At 51.1% G+C, this 18,747-nt stretch overlaps 1 protein-coding gene across 7 annotated transcripts; it reads right to left on the bottom strand.

Moving 5' to 3' along the window:
• Window positions 1–4,500: 4,500 nt before the first annotated feature.
• TRUB2 (TruB pseudouridine synthase family member 2) lies at window positions 4,501–18,736 on the bottom strand. 7 transcript variants are annotated; one of them, XM_074016428.1, is made up of 9 exons: window positions 18,249–18,399; window positions 17,556–17,687; window positions 13,355–13,429; window positions 11,774–11,835; window positions 9,591–9,682; window positions 9,383–9,464; window positions 6,895–6,967; window positions 6,262–6,398; window positions 4,501–5,275 (listed from the first exon to the last, which is right to left on the bottom strand). In XM_074016428.1, exons 5-9 carry the CDS (start codon window positions 9,633–9,635, stop codon window positions 4,950–4,952), a joined length of 663 nt encoding a protein of 220 aa, XP_073872529.1. In that variant the 5' UTR covers window positions 9,636–9,682; window positions 11,774–11,835; window positions 13,355–13,429; window positions 17,556–17,687; window positions 18,249–18,399; the 3' UTR covers window positions 4,501–4,949. The 7 variants fall into 7 exon arrangements, 6 of the variants coding, with proteins under 6 accessions (XP_073872529.1, XP_005580817.3, XP_005580815.3 ...); XR_012424332.1 differs by lacking the exon at window positions 9,591–9,682 and having other exon boundaries at window positions 6,874–6,967; XM_005580760.4 differs by lacking the exons at window positions 9,591–9,682; window positions 18,249–18,399 and adding an exon at window positions 18,431–18,736.
• Window positions 18,737–18,747: the final 11 nt, after the last annotated feature.

Genomic DNA, 18,747 nt, shown 5'->3' with positions numbered 1-18,747 from the left:
GTCCACTTTTGTCATCTCTATGCCAATAAGGACTCTAAATGGGGTGGTGTGACAGCCCATTTGGTCCTAGGTTCAAGTTACCTAATTTTTCCAAAGAACTGAGTTTTGCTGATACCCTCCACTCCCACCCAGCTTTCCTCACCGTTTTGTTGGATTCTGCTTTCTGCTTATCTAAATATTGCTCGATTTTGTTCTGTTTTTTTTTTTGTTGTTGTTGTTGTTTTGAGACGAGGTCTCACTCTGTCACCCAGGCTGGAGAGAAGTGGCGCAATCTCCACTCACTGCAAGCACCGCCTCCCGGGTTCCAGCTATTCTCCTGCATCAATCTCCCGGAAGGCTGGGACTACAGGCACCCGCCACCACGCCCAGCTAATTTTGTATTTTTAGTAGAGATGGGTTTCACCATGTTGGTCAGGCTGGTCTTAAACTCCTGACCTCGTGATCCACCCACCCTGACCTCCCAAAGTGCTGGGATTACAGGCGTGAGACACCGTGCCCAGCCTTTTTTTTTTCTTTTCTGAGACAGAGTCTCACTCTCTCGCCCAGACTGGAGTGCAGGGGCACAATCTCAGTTCATGGCAACCTCCACCTCCTGGGCTCCAGCGATTCTTGTGCGTCAGCCTCCCAAGTAGCTGGGATTACAGGAGTGTGCCACCATAGCGCTAATTTTTGTATTTTTAGTAGGGACAGGGTTTCACTATGTTGGCCAGGCTGGTCTCGAACTCCTGATCTCAGGTGGGCCAGGTGCGGTGGCTCATGCCTGTAATCCCAGCACTTTGGGAGGCTGAAGCAGGCAGATCACCTAAGGTCAGGAGTTCGAGACCAGCCTGTCCAACATGGTGAAATCCCACCTCTATTAAAAATACAAAAATTAGCTGGGCGTGGTGGTGAACGCCTATAATCCCAGCTACTCGGTAGGCTGAGGCAGGAGAATCACTTGACTCTGGGAGGCAGAGGTTGCAGTGAGCCAAGATCATGCCATTGCACTAAAGCCTGGGTGACAGAGCAAGACTCTGTCTCAAAAAATAGTAATAATAAAATTAGCTGGAAAAAAAATTTTAGCCCGGCATCGTGGTGCACGCCTGTAGTCCCAGCTATTCTGGAGGCTGAGGTGGGAAGACGGTTGAGCCTGAGAGGATGAAGCTGCAGAGTCATGTTTGTACCACTGCACTCCAGCCTGGCTGACAGAGCAATACTGTCAAAAAAACAAAAACAGGCCAGGCACGGTGGCTCATGCCTGTAATCCCAGTACTTTGGGGGGCCGAGGTGGGCAGATCACCTGAGGTCAGGAGTTCGAGACCAGCCTGGCCAACATGGTGAAACCCTGTCTCTACTAAAAATACAAAAATTATCCAGGCTTGGTGGTGCACACCTGTAATCCCAGCAACTCCAGAGACTGAGGCAGGAAGAATCGCTTGACCCAGGAGGTCGAGGCTGCAATGAGTCAAAATCACACCACTGCACTCCAGCCTGGGTGACAGTGCAAGGCCCTGTCTCAAAAATTAAATTAAATTAAATTAAATTAAATTAAATTTTAAAAATAAAGTAGAAGAAAACATAAAATATAAAATAAAATATAAAGTATAAAATATAGGCCAGGCGCGGTGGCTCAAGCCTGTAATCCCAGCACTCTGGGAGGCCGAGGCGGGCGGATCACGAGGTCAGGAGATCGAGACCATCCTGGCTAACACGGTGAAACCCCGTCTCTACTAAAAAAAAAAAAAAAAATACAAAAAACTAGCCGGGCGAGGTGGCGGGCGCCTGTAGTCCCAGCTACTCGGGAGGCTGAGGCAGGAGAATGGCATAAACCCGGGAGGCGGAGCTTGCAGTGAGCTGAGATCCGGCCACTGCACTCCAGCCCGGGCGACAGAGCGAGACTCCGTCTCAAAAAAAAAAAAAACAAAAAAAAAAACCTATAAAATATAAAAAATAAAATAAAATAAAATAAGCCAGACACCGTGTGCACGCCTGTAGTCCCAGCTATTCTGGAGGCTGAGGTGAGAAGATGGCTGAGCCTGAGAGGATGAAGCTGCAGTGAGTCATGTTTGCATCACTGCACTCCAGCCTGGGTGACAGAGCAAGACCCTGTCTAAAAAACAAAAACAAGCAAGGCGTGGTGGCTCATGCTTGTAATCCCAGCGCTTTGGGAGGCTGAGATGGGCGGATCACCTGAGGTCAGGAGTTCAGACCAGCCTGGCCAACATGGTGAAACTCTGTCTCTACTAAAAACATAAAAATTAGCCAGGCATGGTGGTACACACCTGTAATCCCAGCTACTAGAGAAGCTGACGCAGGGGAATTTCTTGAACCTGGGAGGCAGAGGTTGCAGTGAGCTGAGATTGCGCCACTGCACTCCAACCTGGATGACTGAGACTCCATCTTAAACAAAACAAAACAGGCCAGGTGTGGTGGCTTACGCCTGTAGTCCCAGTACTTTGGGAGGATGAACCGGGCAGATCACGAGGTCAGGAGATCAACACCATCCTGGCTAACACGGTGCAACCCCGTCTCCACTAAAAATACAAAAAAATTAGCTGAGCACGGTGGTGGGTGCCTGTAGTCCCAGCTACTTGGGGAGGCAGAGGCAGGAGAATGGTGTGAACCTGGGAGGCGGAGGTTGCAGTGAGCCACTGCACTCCAGCCTGGGTGACTCTGTCTCAAAAACAAAAAAACGATTAACATTTCAATCAGTCAATTGGTGGACTTTGAGTCACACTGATTATCCACGACAATTGTGGGTGGAGCTCATCCAAAAAACTGAAGACCTTTAAGAAAAAAGACTGAGGTTCCGGCCGGGCGCGGTGGCTCAAGCCTGTAATCCCAGCACTTTGGGAGGCCGAGACGGGCGGATCACGAGGTCAGGAGATCGAGACCATCCTGGCTAACACGGCGAAACCCTGTCTCTACTAAAAACACAAAAAATTAGCCGGGCGAGGTGGCGGGCGCCTGTAGTCCCAACTACTTGGGAGGCTGAGGCAGGAGAATGGCGTGAACCCGGGAGGCGGAGCTTGCAGTGAGCTGAGATCCGGCCACTGCACTCCAGCCCAGGCAACAGAGCGAGACTCCGTCTCAAAAAAAAAAAAAAAAAAAAAAAAAAGACTGAGGTTCCGGCCAGGCACAGTGGTTCTTGCCTGTAATCCCAGCACTTTAGGAAGCCAAGTCAGGCCAACATGGTGAAACCCCATCTCTACTACACAAAAAATTAGCCAGGTGTGGTGGCGGGCGCCTGTAATCCCAGCTACTTGGGAGGCTGAGGCAGGAGAAATCACTTGAACCTGGGAGGCAGAGGCTACAATGAGCTGAGATCGTGCCACTGCATTCCAGCCTGGGCGACAAGAGTGAGACTCCGTCTCAAAACAACAGAAAAATAACAAAAATCTTCTCATTTTCTTCTATGTCTTCCAGTATTAAAGAGGTTGAGTGTCATTTCTGGCTTACTAGCCATTTGGATTTCTTCTGATATATGCTTCATATCATCTGCCTAATTTTGTCATTGTTTTCTTGCTTTTTTTTTTTTTTTTTTTGAGACGGAGTCTCGCTTTGTCGCCCAGGCTGGAGTGCAGTGGCCGGATCTCAGCTCACTGCAAGCTCCGCCTCCCGGGTTTACGCCATTCTCCTGCCTCAGCCTCCCGAGTAGCTGGGACTACAGGCGCCCGCCACCTCGCCCGGCTAGTTTTTTGTATTTTTAGTAGAGACGGGGTTTCACCATATTAGCCAGGATGGTCTCGATCTCCTGACCTCGTGATCCGCCCGTCTCGGCCTCCCAAAGTGCTGAGATTACAGGCTTGAGCCACCGCGCCCGGCCGCTTTTTTTTTTTTTTTTTTTTGGAGATGGAGTCTCGCTTTGTTGCCCGGGCTGGAGTGCAGTGGCTTGATCTCGGCTCACTTCAAGCCCCGCCTCCTAGGTTCATGCTATTTTCCTGCCTCAGCCTCCCGAGTAGCTAGGACCACAGGTGCCCGCCACCACGCCCGGCTAATTTTTTGTATTTTTAGTAGAGACGGGGTTTCACCGTGTTAGCTAGGATGGTCTCAATCTCCTGACCTCGTGATCCGCCCGCCTCGGCCTCCCAAAGTGCTGGGATTACAGGCGTGAGCCACCGCGCCCGGGCTGTTTTCTTGCTTGCTTTTTTTTTTTTTTTTTTTTTGAGACGGAGTCTTGCTCTGTCGCCCAGGCTGGAGTGCAGTGGCTGGATCTCGGCTCACTGCAAGCTCCGCCTCCTGGGTTCACGCCATTCTCCTGCCGCAGCCTCCCGAGTAGCTGGGACTACAGGCGCCCGCCACCTCGCCCGGCTAGTTTTTTTGTATTTTTAGTAGAGACGGGGTTTCACCGTGTTAGCCAGGATGGTCTCGATCTCCTGACCTCGTGATCCGCCCGTCTCGGCCTCCCAAAGTGCTGGGATTACAGGCTTGAGCCACTGCGCCCGGCCTGTTTTCTTGCTTTCTAAGGGCTCTCTGTATGTTGTGGATATTAGTCCTTGGTTAATGACACTGCAAACACAATTTTTAAAAAATTTTTAATTTTAATGGGCACATAGTTTATTGGGAATTTTTTTTTTTTTTTTGAGATTTGGGGGGATCTCATATGTTCCCCAGACTAGAGTGCAGTGGCTATTCACAGGCACCGTCTAGCGCACTACAACCTTAAAACTCCTGGGCTCAAGCAATTCTCCTGCCTCCGCCTTGGGAGTAGCTGGGATTACAAGTGCCCGCCACCACGCCTCGCCTGCCAGTACTTTCTATCAGTCTGTCATTTGTTTACTGTCTTTTCCTCCATACAGAAGTTTTTCCTTTTCAGTTGGGTCAAGTCCATTGATCTTTCTGTTACAGCTTGAGTTTCGTGTCACACGTAGAAAAGGTGCTCCTGCTCTCACTTTCTGCACAGCTATCAGGTCGAGCTCATAGCAGCTCTTCTATTTATCCATTCACTGCCCCAGCAGCTGCCTGGGCATTCAATGCCCTGCACCCCTCTCCGGCACCAAGGTAGAGCTCGGGCCCTGGGATTCCCAGGACCATTCCCGACTGGGGAGCTCCTTGGTGTCCAGCTGCGGGCCCAAGCTCTTCTCCAGCTCTGAAGCTACCTGGGGGGCAGCAGCCCGGATAGCATCCTGGATATTGTGCAGGTCCCACTGGGTCCTCAGGAGGGCGCTGTCGAGCGTGAAGAAGCCGTCGCGCGTGCGCCGCACTTGGGAGCAGACAGCAGTGGTCTTTAGCTCCAGGCCGATTTCATGAACCAACTTTCGCAGCTCTTTCTGCGTCTCATGCATGCACTGCACCTCTGCCAGGGACACACAATGACAAAGACATGGTGGTGAGAGCACAGCCTCTAGCGTGTGGTTGTGCACCCACACCCCTTGGATACCTCCTAGGTGTGTAACAACCTTAGCAAGACCCCTTAGCATTCCAGGTTGTGCTATTCACTGGACCTGCCCTGTGGGTGCCACCTGAAATGTTAGACTTGCAGAACCTCAGGCCCCACTGGGACCTGATAAGTCAGAATCTGCCTTTTTTTGGCAACAGGGTCTCATTCCATCACCCAGGCTAGAGTGCAGTGCTGTGATCACAGATCACTGCAGCCTCGACCTCCTAGGCTCACATGATCCTCCTGCCTCAGCCTCCGGAGTAGCTAGGACTACAGTTCTGAGCCATCACAACTGGCTAATTTCTTATTTTTTGTAGAGACAGGGTCTCGCCATGTTGCCCAGGTTACAACCTGCCTTTTACTAAGACTCGGTTTCCATATCTGTAAAATGGCAGTTATGAGGAGTAAAAAAGATCATTTATAGAAAGTGCTTAATAACAGAGAATTCAGTGCTCAAGCAGAGGAGCAGGCATTAACATGACCAACATGTTATGCTCTCTCTGCAGGGGCAGGGAGAGACAAAAGGAACACAGATAAGAAGGGCCTGAGCTGGGTGGGACTGGAGAGGTAAGAGTGGTGTCTGATGGAGACCTCACAGCTTCAAACATGGGCAGCTCTGGAAATGAACCACTAAATATAACCTTTGCTTGGTAAGGTTTGGCTTCCAAGGGTGACTTGGCAAGAGATAGGAGAGCTTTTGTTCTGTTAGCTCTGTCATCAGCCAAGTCCAGGACAGGGCTGGGAAGGAAGTCGGCGCCTGATGCCTTGGCCTGCAGAGATCAGGGCCGGCATATGCTGGCCTCAGCTGAGCCAGACAACAGTGACCTCTGCAAGAGCATTCCTGAGTGACTCCAAAACCCAGGGGCCCCATCTCACTGCTCCAACTTCCTTGGCCAACCTACCTAAGAGGAATTCCGGAGGTGCAAAGTGGAGGCATCGGATGCCGGTTATCAGCATCGGGGACTTGTTCATGGGCCGGATCAGGCCTCTCACAGCCATCTCATAGGCTTCCTGGGTCTTCAGGTCGAGGTTGGAGTACCTGCAGATCAGGAGGGGCTGCAGCTGGGTAGACCACCTACCCTTTCCCCCGCATGAAAGGTGCCTCTCTGTAAGTTCCTCATTTGCTTTGTGTGCCCTGCCACCGTGGCTCCTCCAGCCACCTTTCCTGCCCGTCTTCATCACCAGGTGCCTGGCAGAGTCAGGAAACCCAGGCAAGCTGGCTCCAGAGCCCAAGTTCTTAACTCCTTGGCTGCTCTTGCCCTTGGGCTCTGTGCTCCGATGATGGTTTCCTTGCCATTAAATCATATTATCTCAGCAGGACAGCTGGGTTCTCTTGCTCTTCCTGGCCTCCCATTGGCTAACCCAAGACCTGGCACACAGAACCATTTCTTAATGCCAAGAAAGAAACAAGCAGCTCCCGTCTGGTTCTGGACTCTAAAAACAAGATCCATGGAATCTGCCCTAGGTTTGGGGGAGCCTATGGGAGCCAAGGGCACTTACTGCTCTCCCAGTACCTCACTGAGGGCCCCACTCACATCACCAGGGCCTTCTGATGGGAGCCTTGGATCATGGCCAGAATGCGGTCCAGCTTCTCTCTGGTCACGTGGTCTGGAAAAGGCAGGTGGTTGTCAGTGCACAGGTACCTGCTGAGGATTGGTTACAGCAAACTCCTTCCCCCCAGGACAGCCCCGTCCCTGGAACATGGAGACAGGACGTTTTGGAGGGATCCCCATGGTGGGGTGGTTGGGAGTCCTTTGAGATTCTCATGAAAGCTCTGGACCTTCTTCTCAGAAAGATACACATGACTCAGCATTGTAAGGGCATTCTCTTTTTAACTTTTATTTTAGGTTCGGGGGTACATGTGAAGGTTTGCTACATAGGTAAACATGTGTCATGGAGGTTTGTTATATAGATTATTTCATCACCCAGGTATTAAGCCCAGTACCCAATAGTTACCTTTTCTGCTTCTCTCTCTCTGTCTACCCTGCCCTACCTCAAGTACACCCCAGTATCCATCATTTCCTTGTGTTCAAAAGTTCTTTTGCTGTTTTGTTTTGTTTTGGTTACGGAGTCTCGCTCTGTCACCCAGGCTGGAGTGCAGTGGCACAATCTTGGCTCGCTGCAACCTCTGCCTCCCGGGTTCAAGCGATTCTCCTGCCTCAGCCTCCCGAGTAGCAGGGACTACAGGTACACGCCACCATGCTCAGCTATTTTTTTTTTTTTTTGTATTTTCAGTAGAGATGGAGTTTCACCATGTTGGCCAGATGGTCTCAATCTCCTGACCTTGTAATCTGCCTGCCTCGGCATTCCAAAGTGCTGGGATTACAGGTGTGAGCCACCGTACCCAGCCTTTTCTTTTTTTGAGACAGAGTCTTGTTCTGTTGCCCAGGCTGGAGTGCAATGGCACAATCTCAGCTCACTGTATGCTCTGCCTCCTCGATTCAAGCAATTCTCCTGCCTCAGCCTCCCGAACAGCTGGGATTACAGGTACACGCCACCACACCCAGATAGTTTTTGTATTTTTAGTAGAGACGGGTTTCACCATGTTGGCTAGGCTGGTCTCGAACTCCTGACATCAGGCAATCCGCCTGCCTTGGCCTCCCAAAGTGCTGGGATTACAGGCGTGAGCCGCCGAACTGGCCTTTTTTTTTGAGATGGAATCTCGCCCTGTTGCCCAGGCTGGGGTGCAGTGGTGAGATCTCGGCAAACTGCAACCTTCACCTTCTGGGTTCAAGTGATTCTCCTGCCTCAGCTTCCCAAGTAGCTAGGATTATAGGCATGCACTACCATGCTGTTAATTTTTTGTATTATTTATTATAATTATTATTTTTGAGACAGAGTCTCGCTCTGTTGCCAGGCTGGAGTGCAGTGGTGTGATCTCGGCTCACTGCAACCTCCGCCTCCCAGGTTCAAGCAATTCTCCTACCTCAGCCTCCTGAGTAGCTGTGACTACAGGGGCCTGCCACCACGCCCAGCTAATTTTTGCATTTTTACTAGAGACAGGGTTTTACTATATCGGCCAGGCTGGTCTCAAACTCCTGACCTTGTAATCCACCCACTTTGGCCTCCCAAAGTGCTGGGATTATAGGCATGAGCCACTGTGCCCAGCCTCTTTTTAAAATTTAGAACAGTAGCCAGGCACGGTGACTCACACTTGTAATCCCAGCGCTTTGGGAGGCCGAGGCGGGCAGACTACCTGAGGTCGGGAGTTCCAGACCAGACTGTCCAACAGGGTGAAACCCCATTTCTACTAAAAATACAAAAAATTAGCTGGGTGTGGCGGTGTGTGCCTGTAATGTCAGCTACTCTGAAGGCTGAGGCAGGAGAATTGCTTGAACCTGGGAGGTGGAGATTGCAGTGAGCCGAAATCGCGCCACTGCACTCCAGCCTGGGCGACAGAGCAAGACATCGTCTCAAAAAAAAAAAAAAAAAAAGAAAAAGAAAAGAAAAGGAAAGACCGGGTGCGGTGGCTCACGCCTGTAACCCCAGCACTTTGGGAGGCCGAGGCGGGTGGACCACGAAGTCAGGTGATTGAGACCATCCTGGCTAACACAATGAAACCCCATCTCTACTAAAAATACAAAAAAAAAAAAAAAAAAAAAAAGCTGGGCATGGTGGCAGGCACCTGTAGTCCCAGCTACTCAGGAGGCTGAGGCAGGAGAATGGCGTGAACCTGGAAGGCAGAGCCTGCAGCAAGCCAAGACTGTGCCACTGAACTCCAGCCTGGGTGACAAAGCAAGACTTTGTCTCAAAAAAAAAAAAAAAAAAAAAAAAAAGGAAAAGGTAAAAGACTGACAATACGGATGGAGAGAAACGAGGGTCTTTGGAAGTGATGTTACATTTCAGCCAGGCAAGCAGGGGAGTAGAGGGTACTCCTGGTGGACAGATCCCATGGCCAAAGCCTCAGCCCAAGCCTGGTGTGTGGAATGGAACTGAGAAGGGGCCTGTGTGGCCTAGGGCAGGGAGAGGACTCGGGGAAAGCAAACACGGAGGGAGGCAGCAGCAGCCACTTCTGGTTCTCACCATAGGTTGTCTTCTCTACCAGCCTCCCATCCTCACAGAAGTCATCTGTAGCTTTGCCAAGGAGGCCACGCACTGTGTAATCCTTCAAGGACAGGGAGGAAAAGATCCATCAGTGACCCCACTCTAAGCCCTAGTAGCCCCTGCCCCAGAGGCTGGAGGTGGGGAGTCCCCAGGTCTCCCTCAGGGAACTCATGCGCCCAGCCCCCACCCAGTTGCTCCACAGCCCCATGAAGAAGGGCACCAGCTCTGTCATGTGGCCTTCAGCAGCTCTTCCTCTTTGTAGTCAAGCTCTCCCGTCACCTGGGGACAGTAACAGGGCCAGTCTCACAGTGCTGCTGCCCCGATTCAGCCAGCGGGACATGGTACCTGGCTCCCAGTCAGCAGGCTTCCTACAAGATTGCTGGCTGGTTTCCATGACAACCAGCACTGGCAGCCTCCAAAGGTGCTGACCGCTGACAGCTACCCTGTGGCCACCCCAGGCCTCCATGTCTCTCCTCTCCAACCTAACTTGGCAATTTATCACCCCGAGTCCCTTCTAGCATGTCCTGTCAGATTCTCTCCACGCCTCTAAATAGAATAAGGTTTCATGGCCCAGATCAGGCCCTTCCTCATCCCGGCTTCTAAAAACTCCCCCTTCTCTGAATCTGTGCAGCTAACCCCATCTGCCACAGATAAGGAATGATTGGCTGGGTACAGTGGCTCACACCTATAATCCCAGTACTTTGGGAGACAGAGGCACCTATAATCCCAGTACTTTGGGAGACAGAGGCACGTGGATCACTGAGTAGCTGGGAGGATAGGCATACACCACCAGCCTAATTTTTTTGTATTTTTTTTTTTTTTTTTTGAGACGGAGTCTCGCTGTGTCGCCCAGGCTGGTGTGCAGTGGCCGGATCTCAGCTCACTGCAAGCTCTGCCTCCCGGGTTTACGCCGTTCTCCTGCCTCAGCCTCCCGAGTAGCTGGGACTACAGGCGCCCGCCACCTCGCCCGGCTAGTTTTTTTTTTGTATTTTTTAGTAGAGACGGGGTTTCACCGTGTTAGCCGGGATCGTCTCTCGATCTCCTGGCCTCGTGATCCGCCCGTCTCGGCCTCCCAAAGTGCTGGGATTACAGGCTTGAGCCACCGCGCCCGGCCATTTTTTTGTATTTTTAGTAGAGACAGGTTTTCACCATGTTGTCCAGGCTGCTCTTGAACTCCTGGCCTCAAGTGATCCACCCACCTCAGCCTCCCAAAGTGGCAGCAGCCACTGAGCCCAGGCCACAATTTAAAAAAAATTGTTTTTTTTTTTTGAGGCGGAGTCTTGCTCTGTTGCCCAGGCTGGAGTGCAGTGGCCGGATCTCAGCTCACTGCAAGCTCCGCCTCCCAGGTTTATGCCATTCTCCTGCCTCAGCCTCCCCAGTAGCTGGGACTACAGGCGCCCGCCACCACGCCCGGCTAGTTATTTGTATTTTTTAGTAGAGACGGGGTTTCACCGTGTTAGCCAGTATGGTCTCGATCTCCTTACCTCGTGATCCGCCCGCCTCGGCCTCCCAAAGTGCTGGGATTACAGGCTTGAGCCACTGCACCCGGCCTAAAACAATTTTTTAAATAGAGATGGAGTCTTGCTATGTTGCCCAGAATGGCCTCAAATTCCTGGGCTCAAGCAATCCTCCTGCCTCAGCCTCCCAAAGTACTGGGATTACAGGTATGAGCCACCACACCTGGCCCCCATTCCCATTTTACAGATGAGGAAACTGAGAAACACAGATATTAATTAGGTAATCCACCCAAGGACACACAGCTGTCAGAGTGGTAGAAGCTGGGGTTCGAACTGAAGTCATTTGGCTCCAGAATTTTGTGCTCTTAACCACTAAAAACGTGGGCCCCATAACGTGGCACCTACGCACATACTTTGTGGCATCAGGCTCCATAGCCCCAACCCTACCTCTGGATGGTAAGCCCCTTGTGGGCAGGATGCTGACATCTACCTCTCAGTCTTGGGACAGAATATGGAATGGCATCATGATCAAGCTCTGGTGTTGGAGAGACCTAGGTTCAAATGCCAGCTCTTAAAGCCCTAACAACTACGTGACCTGGGTAAGTGACATCTCCTCTCTGAGCCTCAGTTCTCTCATCTGTGAAATGGGGCTAACAACAGATTCCACTTTACAGGGAGGCTGTGAGGCTTCCCTAAGGGAATCCACATACAGTGCTCGGCACAGAGTGGCTGGCATACACTAACGCCAGTAGTTATTATCATCATTACCGCCCCTGTGCAGCATACGATCATTAAAAAAATGCTTGTTGATGGCTGGGGTGCTCCCCGAAGGAATCCTCTAAGCTTCAGAATCCTGCTGGTGACCCCCAGGAAAGGACCAAGAGAGAAATAGGCTGTCCCCAGACCCTCGTACCTTGGTGAGATGAGCATTGTACATATCGGTGAGGAGCCTGCATCCATGTCCCACGCCGAGCACTGAAAAGCAGCCAGCCTCATCTCACACCTGGGACCCCCTTCCCATTCCCCTAAATATTCCCGCCCCTACCCCCACCATCAGAATACTCCCTTTTCTGATGCTGCCAAAGGCAGCAGGAAGGCAAGAAGATCTATAGGGGGCAAATACGCCCCTCTGGGTATGCATCACATGCAGATTGCTAGGGCTTACCCATATGCACTGAATCTGACTCATGGTTGGAGGGGGCCTAGGATCCTTGCCAAGCTCCCCAGGGGACTCTGACACCTCAAAGGAAGAGATCCCTGGCCTAGTCACACAAACCTGCACTCAAATCAGGGGCAGCTCTAAGCATAACCTGTAGCCTCTTTGAGCGTCAAGTTCCCCATCAGCAAAATGGGGGTAAAAATACTGCCTGAAGGCCAGGCACAGTGGCTTACGCCTATAATCCCAGAACTTTGGGAGGCTGAGGCAGGCGGCTCACCTGAGGTCAGGAGTTCAAGACCAGCCTGGCCAACATGGTGAAACCCCATCTCTACTAAAAATACAAAATTAGCCAGGTGTGGTGCCAAGATCATGCCACTGCACTCCAGCTTGGGCAACAAGAGTGAGACTCCGTCTCAAAAAAAAAAAAAAATTAGCCAGATGTGGTGGCAGGCACCTGTAATTCCACCTACTCGGGAGGCTGAGGCAGGAGAATTGCTTGAACCCAGGAGGCAGAGGTTCCAGTGAGCCGAGATCACGCCATTGCACTCCAGCTGGGAGACAGAGCAACACTCTGTCTCGGGGAAAAAAAAAATACTGATTCCTGTGGGTGCTGTGCAGTCAGCACAGAGGAAGGGCCCAATAAACAGTGGCCACTGTGGTCACTTCCTGCCTTTCTCCCGGTCTGTTTCTCCCTCTGGCTTCGGGAGAGAATGACCCTGCATTCACTCGTGGGGAGACAGAACAGGGAGAGGGGGCGTGAGATCATGTCTGCCTGCCTGTGTCTCAGGAAGCAAGACAAGGGGACTGTGACTGTCGCGGCTGGAGGATGTGGGCACCACCTGACCCTGGGGACACAGATGGCTCATGACTAGGGCTTTGTGTGTCCAGCCCCAGCCACATGCAGGCCCTGGCCATTGGGCCCAGAGTCACGCGCCTGGCTGCCCCATGATGCAATGATGGTTTTCCCTCTCCAGACCAGGGGTATTCACTGGCCACGGAACACAGAACAAGTCACCTAACTCCTACTTTGTTCTTCCATAAAATCATACAGTATCTACCTAATAAAGTCGTCGTAGTAAATAAATGTGCATAAAGGGCCTCGAACTACATCATGTGTGGGAATCACTGAACAAAGGTGGGTGACTGTGATATTAACCTGTGATTACCTCCGTCCACCTATCCACTCCCCAGCTGATCAGCCTTGGGGCAAGAATCAGGGCAGGAGAGGAATGGTGGGACGTGGGTGCCAGGTAAGAAGCGGACTGGGCTCCTGGTAGCTCCGGGATCTTTTCTCAAGCCTTATCACTGTATCCCCAGGCTTCTCACATCACCTACCAAGTACTCCAGAAGCCCGGACATCCAGCCGATGTCCCATGCCAACCTTGAGATGGGTGAATGCTGGTCCACATACTGGAAAGAAACAAACGAGGTCCATTTTCTCAACTAAATGCCACCCCAGGATGGCTTTGGGCTGCATGTTGACTTCGTTCTCAGAATGCAGCCTCATGGAGTCCAAACTAGCATCAGGCTAGACTCTCAGGCTTGCCTGGCATGGAATCTGGGACCCTGAACGGTCTCCTCAGTGCCCTGGGATCCAAAGGGCAGCCCCAGATACCTCTTACTCTGCCTACATCAGTCTGCCAGTGAGAGGCTCTAGGAAGACCGGCCTAACACTGAAGGTCCGGAGTGTGGGCTTCCCTGCCCAGCTCTACTGACGAAGAGTCCCTGGAGGAAAATGGAGGCCGTGAGCTCCTTAAGGCAGAAGCTGGGTGTGTCAGCTCACTAGCTGCTCAGGAAAGAACTACTGAAAGAATAAATGCAGGAATGAGCCAGAAGTGTTTACACTTCCATAGATTAAGAGGAATTTAGGGGAAGGATCCAGAGTAGTTAAGGGCCTACTGAATCCAGGCTATGTTACTAAATGTCAACACTGAGCCTCAGTTTTCTCTCTTGTGAAATGAAAATAGGACCCATCTCACAGGACTGTGGATTGTACTTGGGGGAAGCTTAAAACAATGCCTAGTACGGAGTGACGACTCAATACATTATACTTCTTATTGTTACCATATAATAGAGTCAATGAATATCACAAGTCCAAGGCGTTTTAGAGGTTTCTAGTAAAACCTCTAGATTCCCTGACACATGCCTTAATCACATATAGGGACGGGGGCACATTACCAGAACCAGTTCCATTGTTGGGCAACTTTGTTCACTAAAAAAATCACTCCTGGCCAGGGGCGGTGTCTCACGCCTGTAATCCCAGCACTCTGGGAGGCTGAGACGGGCGGATCACGGGGTCAGGAGATCGAGACCATCCTGGCTAACATGGTGAAACCCCATCTCTACTAAAAATACAAAAAATTAGCCAGGCGTGGTGGCGGGCGCCTGTCGTCCCAGCTACTCAGGAGGCTGAGGCCGGAGAAAGGCGTGAACCCAGGAGGTGGAGCTTGCAGTGAGCTGTGATATCGCCACTACACTCCAGCCTGGGTGACAAAGCGAGACTCCGTCTTAAAAAAAAAAAAAAGCACTCTTTTGGCTGGGCACGGTGGCTCAGAATGATTTTTCTGGGAAATCATTCTTTCCCAGAAACCCAAAACCCCCACCTTAGGACTTCTACCTAGGGTCTCATTTCTCACCTGGAGTCCCAGAATAGAAAAAGGGTCAGCAAACTACAGTCCACAAGTCAAATCCTGAAGACTGTTTTTCTTTTGGTTTTTGTTTTGTTTTGTTTTGTTTTGAGACGGAGTCTCACTTTGTCGCCCAGGCTGGAGTACAGTGGCGTGATCTCAACTCACTGCAACCTCCATCTCCCAGATTCACACAATTCTCATGCCTCAGCCTCCCGAGTAGCTAAGATTACAGGCACCCGCCTCCATGCCCGGCTAATTTTTTTTTTTTTTTTTTTTTTGAGATGGAGTCTCGCTCTGTCGCCCAGGCTGGAGTGCAGTGGCGCGATCTCGGCTCACTGCAAGCTCCGCCTCCCGGGTTCACGCCATTCTCCTGCCTCAGCCTCCCGAGTAGCTGGGACTACAGGCGCCCACAGCCGCGCCCGGCTAATTTTTTGTATTTTTAGTAGAGACGGGGTTTCACCGTGGTCTCGATCTCCTGACCTTGTGATCCGCCCGCCTCGGCCTCCCAAAGTGCTGGGATTACAGGCGTGAGCCACCGCGCCCGGCCAATTTTTTGTATTTTTAGTAGAGATGGGGTTTCACCATGTTGGCCAGGCTAGTCTTGAACTCCTGACCTCAAGTGATCCAACCGCCTCAGCCTCCCAAAGTGCTGGGATTACAGGAAAGAGTCACCCCACCCAGCTTGTTTGTTTTTTGTGGCCTATGAGTTAAGAATGGCTTTTCCATTTTTTAACGGTTCAAAATAAATCAAGAGACCAGTTGCAGGGGCTCACGCTTATAACGCCAAGGCAGGCAGATCACTTGAGCCCGGGAGTTCAATACTAGCATGGGCAACATGAGAAAACCCCATCTCCACAAAAAATACAAAAATTAGCCAGGCATAGTGGCCTGTGCCTGTAGTCCCAGCTATTCGGGAGGCTTAGGTGGGAAGACCGCTTGAACTCAGGAGGCAGAGGTTTCAGTGAGCTGAGATCTCACCACTGCACTCCAGCCTGGGTGATAGAGTGAGACCTTGTCTCTAAATAAATAGAACACTACAGTTGTCCCTCGGTATCCAGGGGGATTGGTTCCAGGATCCCTTGCAGATACCAAAGTTTGTAGATGTTCAAGTCCCTGATATAAAATGGCATAGTATTTGCATATAACCTAAGTATGTCGTCCCATATACTTTTTTTTTTTTTTTGAGGCAGTCTCACTCTTTTGCCCACACTGGAGTGCAGTGGCACAATCTTGGCTCACCACAACCACCACCTCCCAGGTTCAAGTGACTCCTCGTATCTCAGCCTCCTGAGTAGCTGGGATTACAAGTGTGTGCTACCATGCCCAGCTAATTTTTAGTAGAGACAGGGCTTTGCCATGTTGGCCAGGCAGGTCTTAAACTCCTGACCTCAAGTGATCCACCCGCCTCAGCCTACCAAAGTGCAGGGATTACAGGAGTGAGCCACCACACCTGGCCACCCCCTTTTTTTTTTTTTTTTTTTTTTTGAGACAGAGTCTCACTCTGTCACCCAGACTGGAGTACAGTGGTGCAATTTTGGCTCACTACAACCTCCGCCTCCCGGATTCAAGCGATTCTCCTGCCTCAGCCTCTTGAGTAGCTGGGATTACATGCACGCACCACCCATGCCTGGCTAATTTTTGTATTCTTTGGTAGAAGTAGGGTTTCCCCATGTTGCCCAGGCTGATCTTAAACTCCTAGGCTCAAATAATCCACCACCTCAGCTTCCCAAAGTGCTGGGATTACACGCATGAGCCACTGGGCCTGGCCCTCCCACATATTTTAAATCATCTCTAGATTACTTTTTTTTTTGAGGTGGAGTCTCGCTCTGTTGCCAGGCTGGCTTGCAGTGGCGCAATCTCGGCTCACTGCAACCTCTGCCTCCCAGGTTCAAGTGATTCTCCTGCCTCAGCCTCCCGAGTAGCTGGGACTACATGCGCCCAGCACCACGCCTGGCTAATTTTCGTATTTTTTCTTTTTTTGAGTGAGACGGAGTCTCACTCAGTCGCCCAGGCCGGAGTGCAGTGGCGTGATCTCGGCTCACTGCAAGCTCTGCCTCCTAGGTTCACGCCATTCTCCTGCCTCAGCCTCCCAAGTAGCTGGGACTACAGGCGCCTGCTGCCACGCTTGGCTAATTTTTTGTATTTTTAGTAGAGACAGGGTTTCACCATGTTAGCCAGGATGGTCTCAATCTCCTGACCTCGTGATCCACCCGCCTCAGCCTCCCAAAGTGCTGGGATTACAGGCGTGAGCCACCGCACCCAGCTAATTTTTGTATTTTTAGTAGAGACAGGGTTTCATCATGTTGGCCAGGATGGTCTCTATCTCTTGACCTTGTGATCCACCCGCCTCAGCCTCCTAAAGTGCTGGGATTACAGGCGTGAGTCACTGCGCCCGGCTAGATTACTTACAATATCTAATATGATGCCTATGCATCACTTTGAGTGGATTCAACACCGTACTAGGTACACAGCAAATTCAAGTTTTGCTTTTTGGAACTTTGTGTTTCTTTTTTCTCCCAAATATTGCTGATCTGAAGCTGGATCATGGGATGTGGACTCATGGACTCAGGGGCAACTGTACTTCGTGACACGTGACAATTACTTGAAATTAAAATATGAATGTTCATAAAGTTCTACCGGAATACAGCTAGGCTCACTCCTCTAGATACTGTCTATAGCTGTTTTGCACTACATTGGCAGAGTTGAGCAGTTGCAACAGAAACCACATGGCCTGAAAACAAAAACATTCAGTATCTGGCCCTTTCCAAGGAAGTCTACCAATTCCTGGTCTAATACCTCACTCCTCTGTGGACCTTCAAGGGCCTGGCACAGGAGTCTGAGCACTGGGACACTGACTCTGCTCAGGGATTTCCTGACACCCAGCATCCTGCTTAAATCTGCCTTACCCAGTGGATGGTTGACGAGAGAGGGTACACTGGTGGCTGTGAGGGTCAGCTCCTTCTCTTCGCTGCCTTCCATGGGGCCCAGCAAGAAGCGAACACGCTGTTTAGGGGCGGGAGGCTTCCTGGCATTGAGACCTGTACACACAGAGATAATATATACACACATACATACAAATATATGTACATATAAAATATTTTTTAAGAGACAGGATCTCGTTCCGTCGCCCAGGCTGGAGTACAGTGGCACCATAATGGCTCACTGTAATGTCAAACTCTTGGGCTTAAGCGATCCTCCTGCCTCAGCCTTCAGAGTAGTTGGGATTACAGGCGTGCACGACGACTCCTGGCCAGGAATATCTTGTTCTGTTCAAACACCCGGACAACAGGGAAGTATGATGTAGAAGACAAAGCAGAAGCCCATGGTGCAGAGGGCAGAAGAGCAGTAGTTAAGGAACAGGCGGATTAAAATAGACTCTACAACGTAGTAACGGTGTGACAAGGAACAATACTGAGTCATTTTCCCCCTCGAAAAACAGAGGAAAGTGAGGAGTAAGAAAGCACAGAGAACAGACGTTTGGGAAAGCGCTCTGCCCAGGAAATAGGTCACGTGATTTTGTTTTGAGGGAAGGACCAGAAACGGAGATGGACTTTCAAGAGAACGAGAGCGGGAATGTGGATCTGGTTCGAGGCACTGACCCTTCAGAAGTTGTAGCTCCACTGTATCCCGCAGGTGCTTCCATTTTAGCCCCGGGGGCTTATAGACCGCGAAAAGCCCGTGCAGTCGCGACAAGCCAGCGGACCCCATGCTTGAAGATCACAGCACCCACTGGACCTGGACGGAAGTGCCGCAAGGCCCCGCCCCCAAATGTGGTCCTTACCGTGGGCGCCGCCATGTTCCACAGCCGGAAGAGGTTCGCATTTTATAGTCTTCGGGGAAAACCGGCTGTGGAGAAGTAAATAGGGCCCGGCGCTGAGCCTCAGAGTGACCGTGGTTACGTCTCCTTTGCAGACACTTTCCGGGACGAGGTGAAATGGCGAGAGTCTTGTATCGGTGGACGTAGACGGTAGACAGTTCGCGTGCGTTTCCTTCGCCTACTTGGCCTACATGCTTTCTGCTCGTGCAGCGATGTTTCCCCTCGACAGGCCTTGGCAATGCCGTCAGAATCGGTTTTTCAGTGGTGTTTGACCCCTCCGA

This window comes from Macaca fascicularis, chromosome 15, assembly GCF_037993035.2.
Source record: "Macaca fascicularis isolate 582-1 chromosome 15, T2T-MFA8v1.1".
NCBI classification, from domain to species: Eukaryota; Metazoa; Chordata; class Mammalia; order Primates; family Cercopithecidae; genus Macaca; species Macaca fascicularis.
Note: the sequence above shows the minus strand (reverse complement) of the source record. Positions and strands in the feature narration are given on the sequence as shown.

What these genes read in the sequence shown, in the direction of transcription:
- TRUB2 (XM_005580758.4), bottom strand. Translation starts at nt 18,357, where the DNA reads ATGGGGTCCGCTGGCTTGTCGCGACTGCACGGGCTTTTCGCGGTCTAT. An exon ending in GGAGCTACAACTTCTGAAGG is followed by an intron (nt 17,688 to 18,248) that starts GTCAGTGCCTCG and finishes CTGTGTGTACAG; the next exon opens with GTCTCAATGCCAGGAAGCCT. An exon ending in CCGGGCTTCTGGAGTACTTG is followed by an intron (nt 11,836 to 13,354) that starts GTAGGTGATGTG and finishes GCTGCTTTTCAG; the next exon opens with TGCTCGGCGTGGGACATGGA.